Genomic DNA, 13,508 nt, shown 5'->3' with positions numbered 1-13,508 from the left:
GACACACGCCATTTCTCAACTTAAGTGACAACCACGGGCCCTTCCAACACCATGCCTCTGTACTAAGGAAGCATCAGCGATGTGATTCTCCACGCTAACTATGGTTTTGAGGAACCCAAGTCAGGGAGTCCTTGAAAGCAAAGCATAGCAAACATTCCGTCTTAGCCAACCCCACTTGCTAATCATCTGGGTTTGCTCAGAGGAAACTGAAGGCAAAAACTGTAAAAATTGGCTCCACTTTTGCGGTGTTTAGTTGCTTCAGCCCTAGGTTACCTCTAGGAACCAGTTTAACGCAATCCACGATGCCTCCTCCTCTTGAACGGTGTTGCAGTGTATACAAACTCCTCCAATTATGAAATTTGCTTGTGAATAGCACCGATTTGAACATAAATAGATAAACTGCAGCCATGCGGCCTCTTCGGCATGAATATTTTTTCTATATGTGTTGTTTACAATTTACGAACAGCGGTTGTCACTAAGTTACAAGGTTATTCAAGACCCTCCGGGAGACGGTAAGAATGATTCCGGTCCCACAAACACAGAGGGAGAGATTCCGACAACACAAGTGACTAAAGCTAAAGCTGATCGCGTTTATGAAACCCTTGGGGGAATGCATTATGATTACTTTAATAATCCTCATCTGATTCTGGACATCTCTGGCCTCCTCGCCGCCCACAGTCCATCCCCCACCCCCAATCTAGGACTGGGGAACAATTCCGCTTCCTGCGCAAAGCAGAGGAGGCTGCTGGTCCCAGGTGGCCAATGCAGATTCTTGGCCTCTTTCGAGAGCGAAAGATTTTGGCCTTCCGAAGGTGCCCTCCCTGCCTGGCTGTTTGCAAGAAGACACCCAAGCACAGAAATGACAGGACTGAGGGAGAGCCGGGGCGGAGACCTTGGAATACACTGCATGCTTGGACTCCGGGCTCGTCCCAAACCCAAACTCCAATCCCTGTCAAGAAGGCGGTAGGAGCCCCAAACCCGAGAAAGCGGCTGGGCGAAGGGGCAGCGCCAGCGCGCACTTCCCGAGCCCCAACACCGACCCGCTACGGGGAGAGCACCCGCCGAGCCCTGGGCGCATCGGCGCCCCGACTGCACCCACCCAAGTCGCCGCGGCGGGGGCAGGAGAGCGCTCCCTGCAGCGCGGGGAGCCCAGGGTGCGCGGCGCGTACCCCATGTGTCCCGACTCCCCTCGGGACCGGGCGGGAGCTAGCGCTGCGAGACGCCCCCGAGGAAACCGGGGGCCACCGCCACCCCTAAGACCCCGCCGCATCAGCAGAGGGAAAGGAAACGCTGGCAACAAGTGGGAGGCGCAGCCCCCCGACCGGGGCCGGCGGGCGCCGAAGACCGAGGGGACGGCGCACGGCCCCGGCGATCGCCCACCCCGTTGTCGCGCCCGCCCGGCCTGCGCCCCCGGCCGGCTCGCGGGGGTGCCCGGCTCCCGCCCCCGCGCGGCCCCGCCGCCGCCGCCGTCGCCGCCCTCCCGCCACTCACTGCTGCACTCGTCGTCCGCGCACAGCTTGTGCTCCGAGAAGCGCCGGCTCGTGCCCGCGTGCGGCTGGCCCGGCACCCGCCAGGCCAGCCCGAGCAGGAGCAGCCAGAAGAGCAGCCCCGGCGCCGCAGCCATGTTGTGGTCACCGCGGGGGAGCCGGCGGCGCGGAGGCGGAGGCGAGGCGGGGCGGGCGCCGGCGGGCGGGGCCGAGGGCGGAGCGCGGCGGGCGGGGCGCGCGGCGGGGCGGGGCGGCGCCGGAGGCCGCGGCGTTCCGTGGCGACACGTCAGCACGGCCTCGGCGAGGGGCTCGAACCCGCTACCCCGTGCTGTCTCTGCCCCGGCGGCCCGTGCTCCTGTCTCCGCTCCCTCGCCCGCTCCTTGGTATTCCTCGCTCACCGGTCTCTGCGACCTTGGAAACCCCACCCCCACCCCGCCGTCCCAACGCGGGTCCCTTCTGGCAGCTTCTGGTTCCTGGTCCAGCCCAAACCAGCCCACCTCCCACTCCCCTAAATGTTGCTTCGGTGCCTCCTTTTCCAAACTACCAAATCCCACCCACGAGTTGCCGCTGTTAGTCTCCGGATTGAGGCTCCCGGGGGCTCGTTCAGGCTCCCGGGGGTTCCTTGGGGGTCCCATCCATATTCCCCTTAGATTGGGAAGGGGCGTGAGTAGTGGAATGGTGGGTTGGTGATGGAAATTAGAACTAGTGGCCGGCTTGGTCTTTTTTTTGTTTTTTGTGTTTGTTTGTTTGTTTGTTTGTTTGTAGCCTTGGGGGATAGGGGTAGGCTGTGTATACCAGGGCTGAGGTCTTCAGATTCTTGGGCCTTTATCCCTAAGGGAAGAAGTAATTCAACACAGATGGGTTGAGCTTCCATTTTATGCTATCATTCATGCCTTGGAGACAGTAGGCTGGTGTGGGGAAAGATGTAGGTCAAAAGACAGGTTATCTGGCTCTTGTCAAAAGAAATCCACAATTTAGTGGAAACTAAATGACATCAAAACAGCGAAAGAGAATAAACATCAGGTCGGTGGGAAAAGCTAATTAATTGCAGCTAACGTTTATTGAGTTCTTTCTTAACGCCCAGGTGTTATCCTAAGGTCTTTAAACGTATCAATTTGTTTAATATTCACAACAATAGTCCCTCACAACAGAGGATGCTATTACTATCTTCATTTTTAAGATGAGTAAATTGGGGCATTTACACACCTAGTGAGAGATGGAGCTGAGATTCAAACCCAGGGAATATCCTTTTTATCACAATTCTGTAAAGCCTCCATCAAGCAACATGCAATATTTTGTATTTTCTGACTAGGGGAAGCAAAATCTTTTTTTTTAATAATTTTTTAATTTAATGTTTGTTTGTTTGTTTGTTTGTTTGTTTGTTTGTTTGTTTTAGAGAGAGAGACAGACAGAGCGCGAGCAGGAGAGGGGCAGAGAGAGAGGGAGACACAGAATCTGAAGCAGGCTCCGGGCTCCGAGCTGTCAGCACAGAGCCCGAAGCGGGGCTGAAACCCACGGACGGTGAAAATCATGACCTGAGCCAAAGTCGGAGGCTCAACCTCAGGAGCCCCACAAAATCTTTTTATAAATCACGATATAACTGAATTCTCTGTATGGGGGAGGGGAAAAAACGCCGTAAACCTGCAGTGGCTACAATGTTCTGCCTTTGGTTGGAGCACTTGGCATTTGACTGTGACCAGGGGCTTCTCACTGCAATATTCTCTGCTAAGGTTATTCATCCACCTCAACACCAAACCCATCAATTGGTTTTCCAAACTAATTGGATTCTTTAAAAGCAGGAGTAAAGGGACGCCTGGATGGCTCATTCAGTTGATCATCTGACTCTTGCTTTTGGCTCCGGTCATGAACCCGGGGTCATGGTCCCAGGGTTGTGGGATAGAGCCCTGCATCAGGCTCCAACTGAACATGGAGTCTGCTTAAGATTCTCTCTATCTCGGGGCGCCTGGGTGGCGCAGTCGGTTAAGCGTCCGACTTCAGCCAGGTCACGATCTCGCACTCCGTGAGTTCGAGCCCCGCGTCAGGCTCTGGGCTGATGGCTCAGAGCCTGGAGCCTGTTTCCTATTCTGTGTCTCCCTCTCTCTCTGCCGCTCCCCCGTTCATGCTCTGTCTCTCTCTGTCCCAAAAATAAATAAACGTTGAAAAAAAAATTAAAAAAAAAAAGATTCTATCTCAAAAAGAAATAAATTGAAGAAAAAAAAAAAACAAACAGAAAAGCAAGAGGAAAGAATGTGGCCTGTCCATGCGATCCATAGTGTTGAATAAAGAAAAAGATGTGATGTTCACATAGATGTTCACAGTTGTTTGACTATAGGGGCCATGAGATATCCCATTGGTCCAGTGTAGTTCCCATAATTCTCTGGAGAGAATGTACAATGGATAAGGTCACTGGCCATCCAAGGATAGTGCCCTCGGGGGTTCATTTCTTTTCTACTCTGTGTTTATTTGTGCTAGAATCTTAGGTGTATCTAATGGGCATCTTCAACTTAATTGGTTAAAAACCAAACTATTTTCTCTCTCAAACCCCGCTCCTTTAGTCTTCCATATCTCAATAAATGCCATTTTAATTCCCATCTTCCTGGTGCTCAGGTCAAAAACTTACAAATCATTCATGACAACTCTTTCTCTCACACCCAATCCGACCCATCAGCCAATCCTGGGTGTTCTTTATTTTAATAACTTTACTGGAATGTAATTGGCATATGATAAACTGCCCACATTTAAAGTGGACAGTTTGATAAGTTGTGACATATGTATATTCCCATGAGACCATCATTATAATCAAGATAAATCATGTATCCATCACTGATAAGAGTCCTCATGCTTCTTTGTTATCTTCCCTCCCCTTTTCTGCCAATCTCCAAACAACCTTCTGTTGCTATAGATTGATTTGTAATTGCTGGATGTGATATAAATGGAATCATACAGTATATATTCATTTTTTGTTTCTTTATTCACTCAGCGAAAGCATTGGAAATACATCTAGAATCTGACCACTTCTCACCATCTCCTGTGTTAACACTGTAGGCCAAGCCACCATCATCTCTCACCTGAAAGGTTACAATAGCCTTCTCACTGCTCTGCCTTTGCCTCCCTAAGGTCTACCCTGTCAACGGCAACCACAGTGATCATTTCACAATGTAAATTTGGTCATCTCTCTCCTCTGCTCGAAACCTTACTACAGCTTTCCATTTCCAACTAAAATGCAATGACTTTATGATGGACTGTACTGTATTATTTGATCTGACCTAGCTCATCCCTTTTACCCCCACTTCCTAACACTCTTCTTTCTGTGTTAGTTCCACTCAAACTCGCCACGTCCGCTCTTGCATCAAAACATTTGTACTTGCAATTTTGCATCAACCTAGAACAGTTTCCCCAAACAGTCCACCTAACTAGTTCCCTCACTTCATCCAGTGTCCGTAATGACACTATTTCTTGTTAGAGAAGCCATTCTTGATCACTCTATATAAAATAGAGCTCCTTTCATGATTATCTAGCTCATCATCCTGGTTTGCTTTTCGTTAGAGCACTGCTACCAGCCTTACATTTGTTTATCTGACTGCCTCCAACCCCAGATAGAAGTTCTTTGGGAGCAAGAAAATTTGTTTTGTTCACTGCTATAACATAAATGTCTAGAAAAATGTCTGGAATGTATGAGGTACTCAACAAATGATTCATTAGATGAACCCATGATAACTCACATATGATAAATATATTACACCACTAACCTACATGGAGCCTCCATATGTAAATAGTACCAAGAGAAAATATGCTATAAGAACAAGGTATTTTGTGTCTTCCCCTCAGCAGGATCTTCAACACATGGAACAGAACCTGGAATACATTTATTGTTGATTAAGGGCATATTTGTTGTGGAGAGAGTGAATGAAATCACTGTGTATTTTTTTCCTATGTATTACCAGAATAGATAAGGCAGATAAAAGTAATTCTAATTTTTTAAATTTCTATTTAGAGTAGAATTAATGACAATTCATTGGTGGAAAGGGCAAAATTCCAAAATGATCTAATTCCATATTACTTTGCTAATATTTACTTTGACAAATATCAGATATGCTTTTACATGAAGGATGAGAGCTCTCAGTTGGTGAAGAACTGCCTGCTAAGTCTGTTGATTTTCCAGGTTTTCACTTATCTGTATTCTTAGTTATTATATTATTGCCTTAAGAAGATATTAACAAGTTAGATGGAGAGAAAATTTCTCATCTGACCACAATGAGGGTGATGGTGGTAGTCCATATATAGTATATATATATATATACTTCCATATATAGTATATATATATGTGTGTGTATATATATATATACTATAATCCACTGTATATTTATCCTGTAATTATATATATATACTTATATATTTATATAAGTATATATATACTTATATATATAAATATAAATATATTATATAAATATATAAGTATATATAATTATAGTGGATAAATCAGCATTCATTTTTTTAAGTTTATTTATTTATTTTAGAGAGAGAGAGAGAAAGAAGGTGTGTACACGTGGGGGAGGGGCAGAGAGAGAGAGGGAGAGCGAGAGAATCCCAACCAGACTCTGAGCTGTCAGCATGGAGCCTGATGTGGGGCTCGATCCCGTGAACCATGAGATCATGACCTGAGCCAAAATCAAGAGGCAGACACTCAACCAACTGAGCCACCAGGAGCCCAAGCATTCATTTTTAAAAAAATTTTTTTATGTTTATTTATTTTTGAGAGAGAGAGACAGAGCGTGAGCAGGGGAGGGGCAGAGACAGAGGGAGACACAGAGTCTGAAGCAGGCTCCAGGCTCTGAACTGTCAGCACAGAGCCCAAAGCAGGTCTCAAACCCATGGATGGTGAGATCATGACCTGAGCCAAAGTTGGATGCTTAACTGACCAAGCCACCCAGGTGCTCCTGCAGGCATTCATTTTTAATAGCATTTGGTTATGTGGTCCTGATGCTTAACATAAATTCTAATCCTAAGTGTATTATTAACACCTCAAATGGAATTTTCAGGTAAAATTGAGTAAAGGTTGAGTAAAGGTTGAGGTAAAGGTTGAGTAAGAGTTAAAAAAATGTTGGGGGGGCATAAAAAATAAGACATGGAGGGCTCCTGATCTTAAAGATTTTGCAGTCTGCTTAAGAAGACAAGAGAAATACATCTGAAACAAATAGAAGGCAGAATAATAACATATATAATTGTAGACTTCCCATGGTGCCTGCCCAGGAACTTCTAGTAGGACTAATACTAAAGTTTCCAGAAAGAACCCAGTTTATTGCCAATGATGAAACCACTCAGAGTTCAGAGAATGGTGTAAAATATTTATTGACATATTTATATGTCTTCCAGGCAAGATGGAATAACAGGGGTCAGATTTACCCCCCCCCACCATGTTAAATATCTGAAAAAAATAGGCAAAATATATGAAACAATTTTCAGACATTGGACAGTAACCAGTAGAGGACAATGATCCCTAAGATAAGTGGAACAAATGAGGTGACTGCTATGATTGCTTCAGCTTACTCTCTGGGTGAAGTTTCCTGGCCATAACCAGAGAAAGGACACTCAAACCAGTGATCTACTTGAGTTGAAGAGATAGATTTGAAAGTTTGGGGAGGTCAAGGCAGCTGGAATTTGCAGGGAAGAGAATAGGAGAGAAGAGAGCTGCATGGAGAAGAGAGAACTGCACAAACAGAGCTCCAGAGATCTGCAGAGGGTGCTTTCAAGTCTTCAGCTGAGTAATGATAAGCACCTGTGTGTAAAAAAACTACCTGAGACCAGGGAAAGAACCACCAGAGAGGACAGGAAGAATAACTGTTGTAGAGAATAGTTTGTGCTCCCATCAGTCAGAGTGGAAAACCTGTAATAAGCAGGGCATCAGGTAGACTGCTCAGAAAAGGGGAAAGTGTCAGCCTATGACTGAAAGCTCCTCTACCAAAGCTTTAAGACAAACCTTGAAAATGTCAAAATGGTTCCAAGTAAATTGACTGCATTCCAGAACAAAGCTAAAGAATATTTAAAAGAATACAAAATATCCAGTACCCAACAAGGTAAATTCACAATGTCTGGAATCCAATAAAAAATTATGAGGCATACAAAGAAGCAGGACAATACAATGCATAATAAAATGAAAATCAATCAATAGAAATTTTCACAAGTGACACAATTATTACACAATATAACACAGTTATATTATGTATATTGGATATACATATTATGCTATAGAAAAGCATAAGCATGCAAAGTATAAACATAGAGGATGTAAAAATGATCCAAATTAAACTTAGGTAAAAAAACAATGGCTGTGATGAAAAATATTAATAGGAGGGATCAATAACAGATTAGATACTGCAGAAGAAAACATTACTGAACTTGAAGACAAGGCAATATAAACTCTCCAAAAAGAAAGAGAAAAGAGATGGAAAGAAATGAACAGAGCATCAGTACACACACTTCAGTCCAATATATGTATAATTGTGGTCTCTGAAGGAGATGGGAGGCAGAAAATATGTTTGAAGAATAATAAAAGCATTCCAAATTTGCTGAAAACTCACAGATCTAAAAAACTCAACAAACCCCAAGCACAAGAAACATGAAGAAAACACCAAAGCATATTAAATTGCTTAAAACCAGGGGTAATTAAAAAACAAAACTGAAAATCACTTAGAGAAAACAGACACACTATGTACAGAGGAGCAAAAATAAAATGATGGAAGACTTCTCATTGGAAAAATAGAAGCCAAACAGTTTTAAAGTGGGGGTGAGGTTGGGGGTGGGGAATGACACTCTGGAGTTGTATACTAAGTAAAAATATTTTTCAAAGATTAGGTGAAGTCTTTTCAACACATGGTGCTGGGACAACTAGATATTCGTATGTGAAAGAATGAAATTGAACCATACCTTATACCACGTACAGAAATTAACTTAAAAATGGATCATAGACCTGAATGTAAGAGCTAAAACTATAAAAATCTTAGAAGAAAACATAGGGGAAAAATCTTGGCGTATGCAATTATTTCTTAGATATGACACTGAAAGCACAGCAACCAAAGAAAAAATAAATTGGATAAATTGGATTTTTTCAAACTCAAAACTTCTGTGCTTCAAAGGGTATCATCAAAAGAGTGAAAAGATAAACACACAGAAAGGAGGAAAGTATTTGCCATTCATATACATGATAAGATATTTGTATCTAGGGGGCACCTGGGTGGCTCAGTCAGTTAAGCATCCAACTTCGACTCAAGTCATGATCTCATGGTCCGTGAGTTTGAGCCCCATGTCGGGCTCTGTGCTGACAGCTCAGAGCCTGGAGCCTGCTTCGGATTCTGTGTCTCCCTCTCTCTCTGACCCTCTCCCATTCATGCTCTGTCTCTGTCTGTCTCAAAAATAAATAAATGTTAAAAAAATTTTTTTAAAGATATTTGTATCTAGAAAATGTGAAGAACTCTTTCTTAAAAAACAACTTCTATTTATTTTATGTGTTTTTTAATGTTTTATTTATTTTTGAGAGAGAGATAAAGAGAGCGAGAGAGCATGAGCAGGAGAGGGGCAGAGAGAGAGAGGGGGAGGGCAGAAGATCTGAAATGGGCTCTATGCTGACAGCAACAAGCCTGGTGTGGGGCTCGAACTTATGAACCATGAGATCATGACCTGAGCTGAAGTTGGACACTCAATGTACTGAGCCACCCAGGTGCCCCAGAATATATAAAGAACTCTTAAAATTCAGTAATAAAAAGACAAATAACCTAATTTAAAAAAACCCACAGAAAAGAATTCAAATAGACATTTCTCCGGAGAAAATATACAATGACCAGGAGTGTAAAAAGGTGCAAACACTTTGGAAAACAACCTAGCAATTCCTCAAGAGGTTAAACATAGAGTTAACATATAACTAATTAATTCCACTCCTAGGTAAGGAACTGATAGCAATAAAGAATATATCCACAGAAAACTTTATATACAAATATTCATAGCATCATTACTTATAATAGCCAAAACTGGAAACAACCCAAATGTCCATCAAGTTAATAAATAAAAAAATGAGTAAAAGGTGGTCTATCAAGACAACAGCAATAAAAAAGGAATGAAATATTGATATATACTACAACAGAAATGTCCCTTGAAAATGTTGTGCTAAGTGAAAAAGCCACCCACAAAGACCATATATTATATAGCTCCATTTATATGAAATGTCCAAAATATTTGAATCTATAGAGACAGAAAGTAGATTATTGATTTTCTAGGGATTGAAGAGATAGGTGTATTGGGAGAAAACAGATAAAGAGTACAGGATTTCTCTCTGGGGGTGTGACCAAAATGTTCTAAAATTGATTGTGTGATGCACAACTCTGTGAATGTACTAAAATCCATTGAATTGTACACTTTAAATAGATGAATTGTTTAGTTACGTGAATTATATATCAATAACACTATTACAAAAAAAAAGATTTCCCATCACATAAAAGCAAATTTCTAAATATAAAAAACAAAACAAAACGATGATAGAATATATTTTAAGATACACAAAAGCTAAAAGAATTCATTACTACCATACCTATACTGCAAGAAATGTTGATGCTCTTTAGGCAGACAGAAATGACCAGATGAAAATCTGAGTCTAACAAAAGAACAATACAAGAAATCTATGTGTGGGTAAATACGAAATATGTTTCTATTTAATGCACATAAAATATAAAATATTTTTTCTTATTTAAAAAAATCTCTTAAAAATAATTATTTAAAGCAAAAATAATAACATCTTGTGAGGTTCACAACATATGTACAGGTAAAATGTATGGCCACAATTAGATAAAGGCAGAAGAGGATAAATGGAACTATACTGCTGTAAAGACCTACAGCTATAAGGGAAGTGATAAAATATCACATGAAGGTATACTATAATAAGCTAAAGGTGTGTACAAGCTAAAGGCCCTATAGCAATACAAACAACAACAAAATCACAGAGAGGTAGAGCTAGTAAATCAACAGAGGAGGAAATAACACATGTTTAATCCAAAGGGAGAGAGAAAAAGAGGAAAGGGGGAACATAGAACAGAGTATACAAACAGGAAGAAAAATACTAAGACCACAGATTTAAACATAATCATATCATTAATTGCATTAAATGTAAATGATCTAAAAACTCCTTTAAAAGGCATAGATTTTCAGATTCAATTTATAAAAAGCAAAACTCACCTATATGCTTCCTACAAGAAAACACACTTTAGGGAGGCTGAGTAGTTCATTTGGTTGAGTATCTGCCCTTTTCTTTTTAATGTTTATTTTTGAGACAGAGAGACAGACAGAGACAGAGCACGAGTGGGAGAGGGGCAGAAAGAGAGAGAGACAGAATCTTAAGCAGGCTCCAGGCACCGAGATGCCAGCACTGAGCCCAATGGCCCAATGTGGGGCTTGAACTCACAAACTGCAAGATCATGACCTAGCTGAAGTCAGATGCTTAACCGACTGAGTCATGCAGTCGCCCAAGCATCTGCCTTTTGATTTTGGCTCAGGTCATGATACCAGGGTCATGGGATCAAGCCCCATGTTGGACTCTGCACTGAACATGGAACCTGCTTAAGATTCTGTTTCTCTCAAGACATCCAGATGGCCAACCAACACATGAAAAAATGCTCAACATCAATCTTCATCAGGGAAATACAAATCAAAACCAAAATGAGATACCACCTCACACCTGTCAGAACGGCTAACATTAGCAACTCAGGCAACAACAGATGTTGGCGAGGATGTGGAGAAAGAGGATCTCTTTTGCATTGATGGTGGGAATGCAAACTGGTGCAGCCACTCTGGAAAACAATATGGAGACTCCTCAAAAAATGAAAAATAGAACAACCCTATGACCCAGCAATTGCACTAGTAGGTATTTATCCAAGGGATACAGGTATACTGTTTTGAAGGGGCACATGCACCCCAATGTTTATAGCAGCACTATCAACAACAGCCAAAGTATGGAAAGAGCCCAATGGATTAATGGATAAAGAAGATGTGGTGTGTGTGTGTGTGTGTGTGTGTGTGTGTGTGTGTATAATGGAGTATAATTCAGCAATCAAAAAGAATGAAATCTTGCCATTGCAAGATTGGATGGAACTAGAGGATATTATGCTAAGTGAAATTAGTCAGAGAAAGACAAATATCATATGACTTCACTCATTTGAGGACTTTAAGAGACAAAACAGATGAACATAAAGGGAAGGGAAGCAAAAATAATATAAAAGCAGGGAGGGGGACAAAAACATAAGAGACTCTTAAATATGGAGAACAAACAGAGGGTTACTGGAGGGGTTGTGGGAGGGGGGATGGGCTAAATGGGTAAGGGGCACTAAGGAATCTACTCCTGAAATCATTGTTGCACTATATGCTAACTTGGATGTAAATTTAAAAAATTAAATAAAAGTTTTAAAAAAAGATTCTCTCTCTCTCTCTGCCCCTCTCCCCTGTGCTTGCTCGCTAAAATAAAATTTAAAAAAGGAAAACACCCTTTAAATAAAAAAGATAAACCAAGCTAACACAAAACAAAGCTGGAATAGCCATATTAATATCACACAAAGTATGGGGCGCCTGGGTGGCTCAGGTGGTCAAGCGTCTGACTCTTGATTTCGGCTCAGGTCATGATCTCACAGTTCATGGGATCAAGCCCCAAGCTGGGCTCTGTGCTTGACAGAACAGAACCTGCTTGGGATTCTCTCTCTCCCTATCTCTGCCTCTCCCTTGCTCTCTCTCTCACAAATAAAGAAGTAAACATTTAAAAATATATCAAAATAAATTAATGTTTTAATTTTTTATTTTTTCAAATTTACTCATTTTTAATTTTTTTAAACATTTATTTTCAAGAGACAGAGACAGAGTGCGAGTGGGGGAGGGTCTGAGAGAGAGGGAGACACAGAATCCGAAGCAGGCTCCAGGCTCTGAGCTGTCAGCACAGAGCCCGATGTGGGGCTCGAACTTACAAACCATGAGATCATGACCTGAGCTGAAGTTGGATGCTTAACTGAGCCACCCAGGCGCCCCTTTATTTATTTATTTTGAGAGAGAGCATGCATGCATGTGCATGTGAGTGAGCAGGGGAGGGGTGGAGAGAGAGACTTCCAAGTGGGCTCTGCACTGTCAGCACCCAGGCTGATGCGGGGCTCAAACCCACAAACCACCAGATCATTACCTGAGACAAAATCGGAAGTCAGACACTTAAACTGACTAAGCCACCCAGTTAATTTTAATTCCAGTTGGCTAATATGCATTGTTATATTAGTTTCAGGTGTATAATAAAGTAATTCAACAATTCCATACATCAGCCTGTGCTCATCACAAGTGCACTCCTTGATCCCTATCATCTATTTAGCAACCCCCCACCCCAACCATCAGTTTGTTCTCTATAATTGAATCTGTTTCTTGATCTGTCTCTCTTTCTCTCTTTTTCTCCTTTGGTCATTTGTTTTGTTTCCAGAGAAAGATTTCACAACAAAGACTATTACCAAGGGTAAAGGAAAATGTTTCATAAATTTACAGAAATCAATTCATCAGGAGAATATAACAATTTTAAATATTTATACACCTAATAAGAACGCTTCAAAATACATGAAGCAAAAACAAATCCGATGGGAATATGGCACAAATTCACAACTATACTTGGAGACTTCAATATCACTTTCTCAATAATTGATAGAACAAGTAAGGAGAAAGTCAATAAGGTTATAGAGGACTTAAACACAGTTAATTTGACTTAACTGATGTCTCTAGAACACTCCACCTGACAACAGTAGAATATGAATTCTTTTCAACTGTTTGTGGAACATTTACCATGATCATGGGCCATAAAACAATACATTAAAAATTTTCAAAACAGGTAAAGTATGTTTTCTGACCACATGAAATTAAATTAGGAATCAATAACAAAAAAAATCTGGAGCATCTCCAAATCTTGAAAATTAAGTAACAAACTTTTAAATAACCCATGAGTCAAAGAATAAATCAAAAGGGAAA

General features: G+C 41.8%; 1 protein-coding gene across 5 annotated transcripts in view; it reads right to left on the bottom strand.

The window, feature by feature from the left end:
- The window catches only part of MIA3 (MIA SH3 domain ER export factor 3), a 55,515-nt gene extending 53,869 nt beyond the window's left edge, over window positions 1–1,646 (bottom strand). For all 5 annotated transcript variants that reach the window (XM_047840348.1, XM_047840350.1, XM_047840349.1 and 2 more), the window contains exon 1: window positions 1,492–1,646. In XM_047840348.1, the coding sequence (XP_047696304.1) occupies window positions 1,492–1,624 (133 nt within the window). In that variant the 5' untranslated portion in view covers window positions 1,625–1,646. The remainder of the gene's footprint in view (window positions 1–1,491) is intronic.
- Between the last annotated feature and the right edge of the window lie 11,862 nt (window positions 1,647–13,508).

This window comes from Prionailurus viverrinus, chromosome F1 (genome assembly GCF_022837055.1).
Source record: "Prionailurus viverrinus isolate Anna chromosome F1, UM_Priviv_1.0, whole genome shotgun sequence".
Classification (NCBI taxonomy): domain Eukaryota; kingdom Metazoa; phylum Chordata; class Mammalia; order Carnivora; family Felidae; genus Prionailurus; species Prionailurus viverrinus.
Note: the sequence above shows the minus strand (reverse complement) of the source record. Positions and strands in the feature narration are given on the sequence as shown.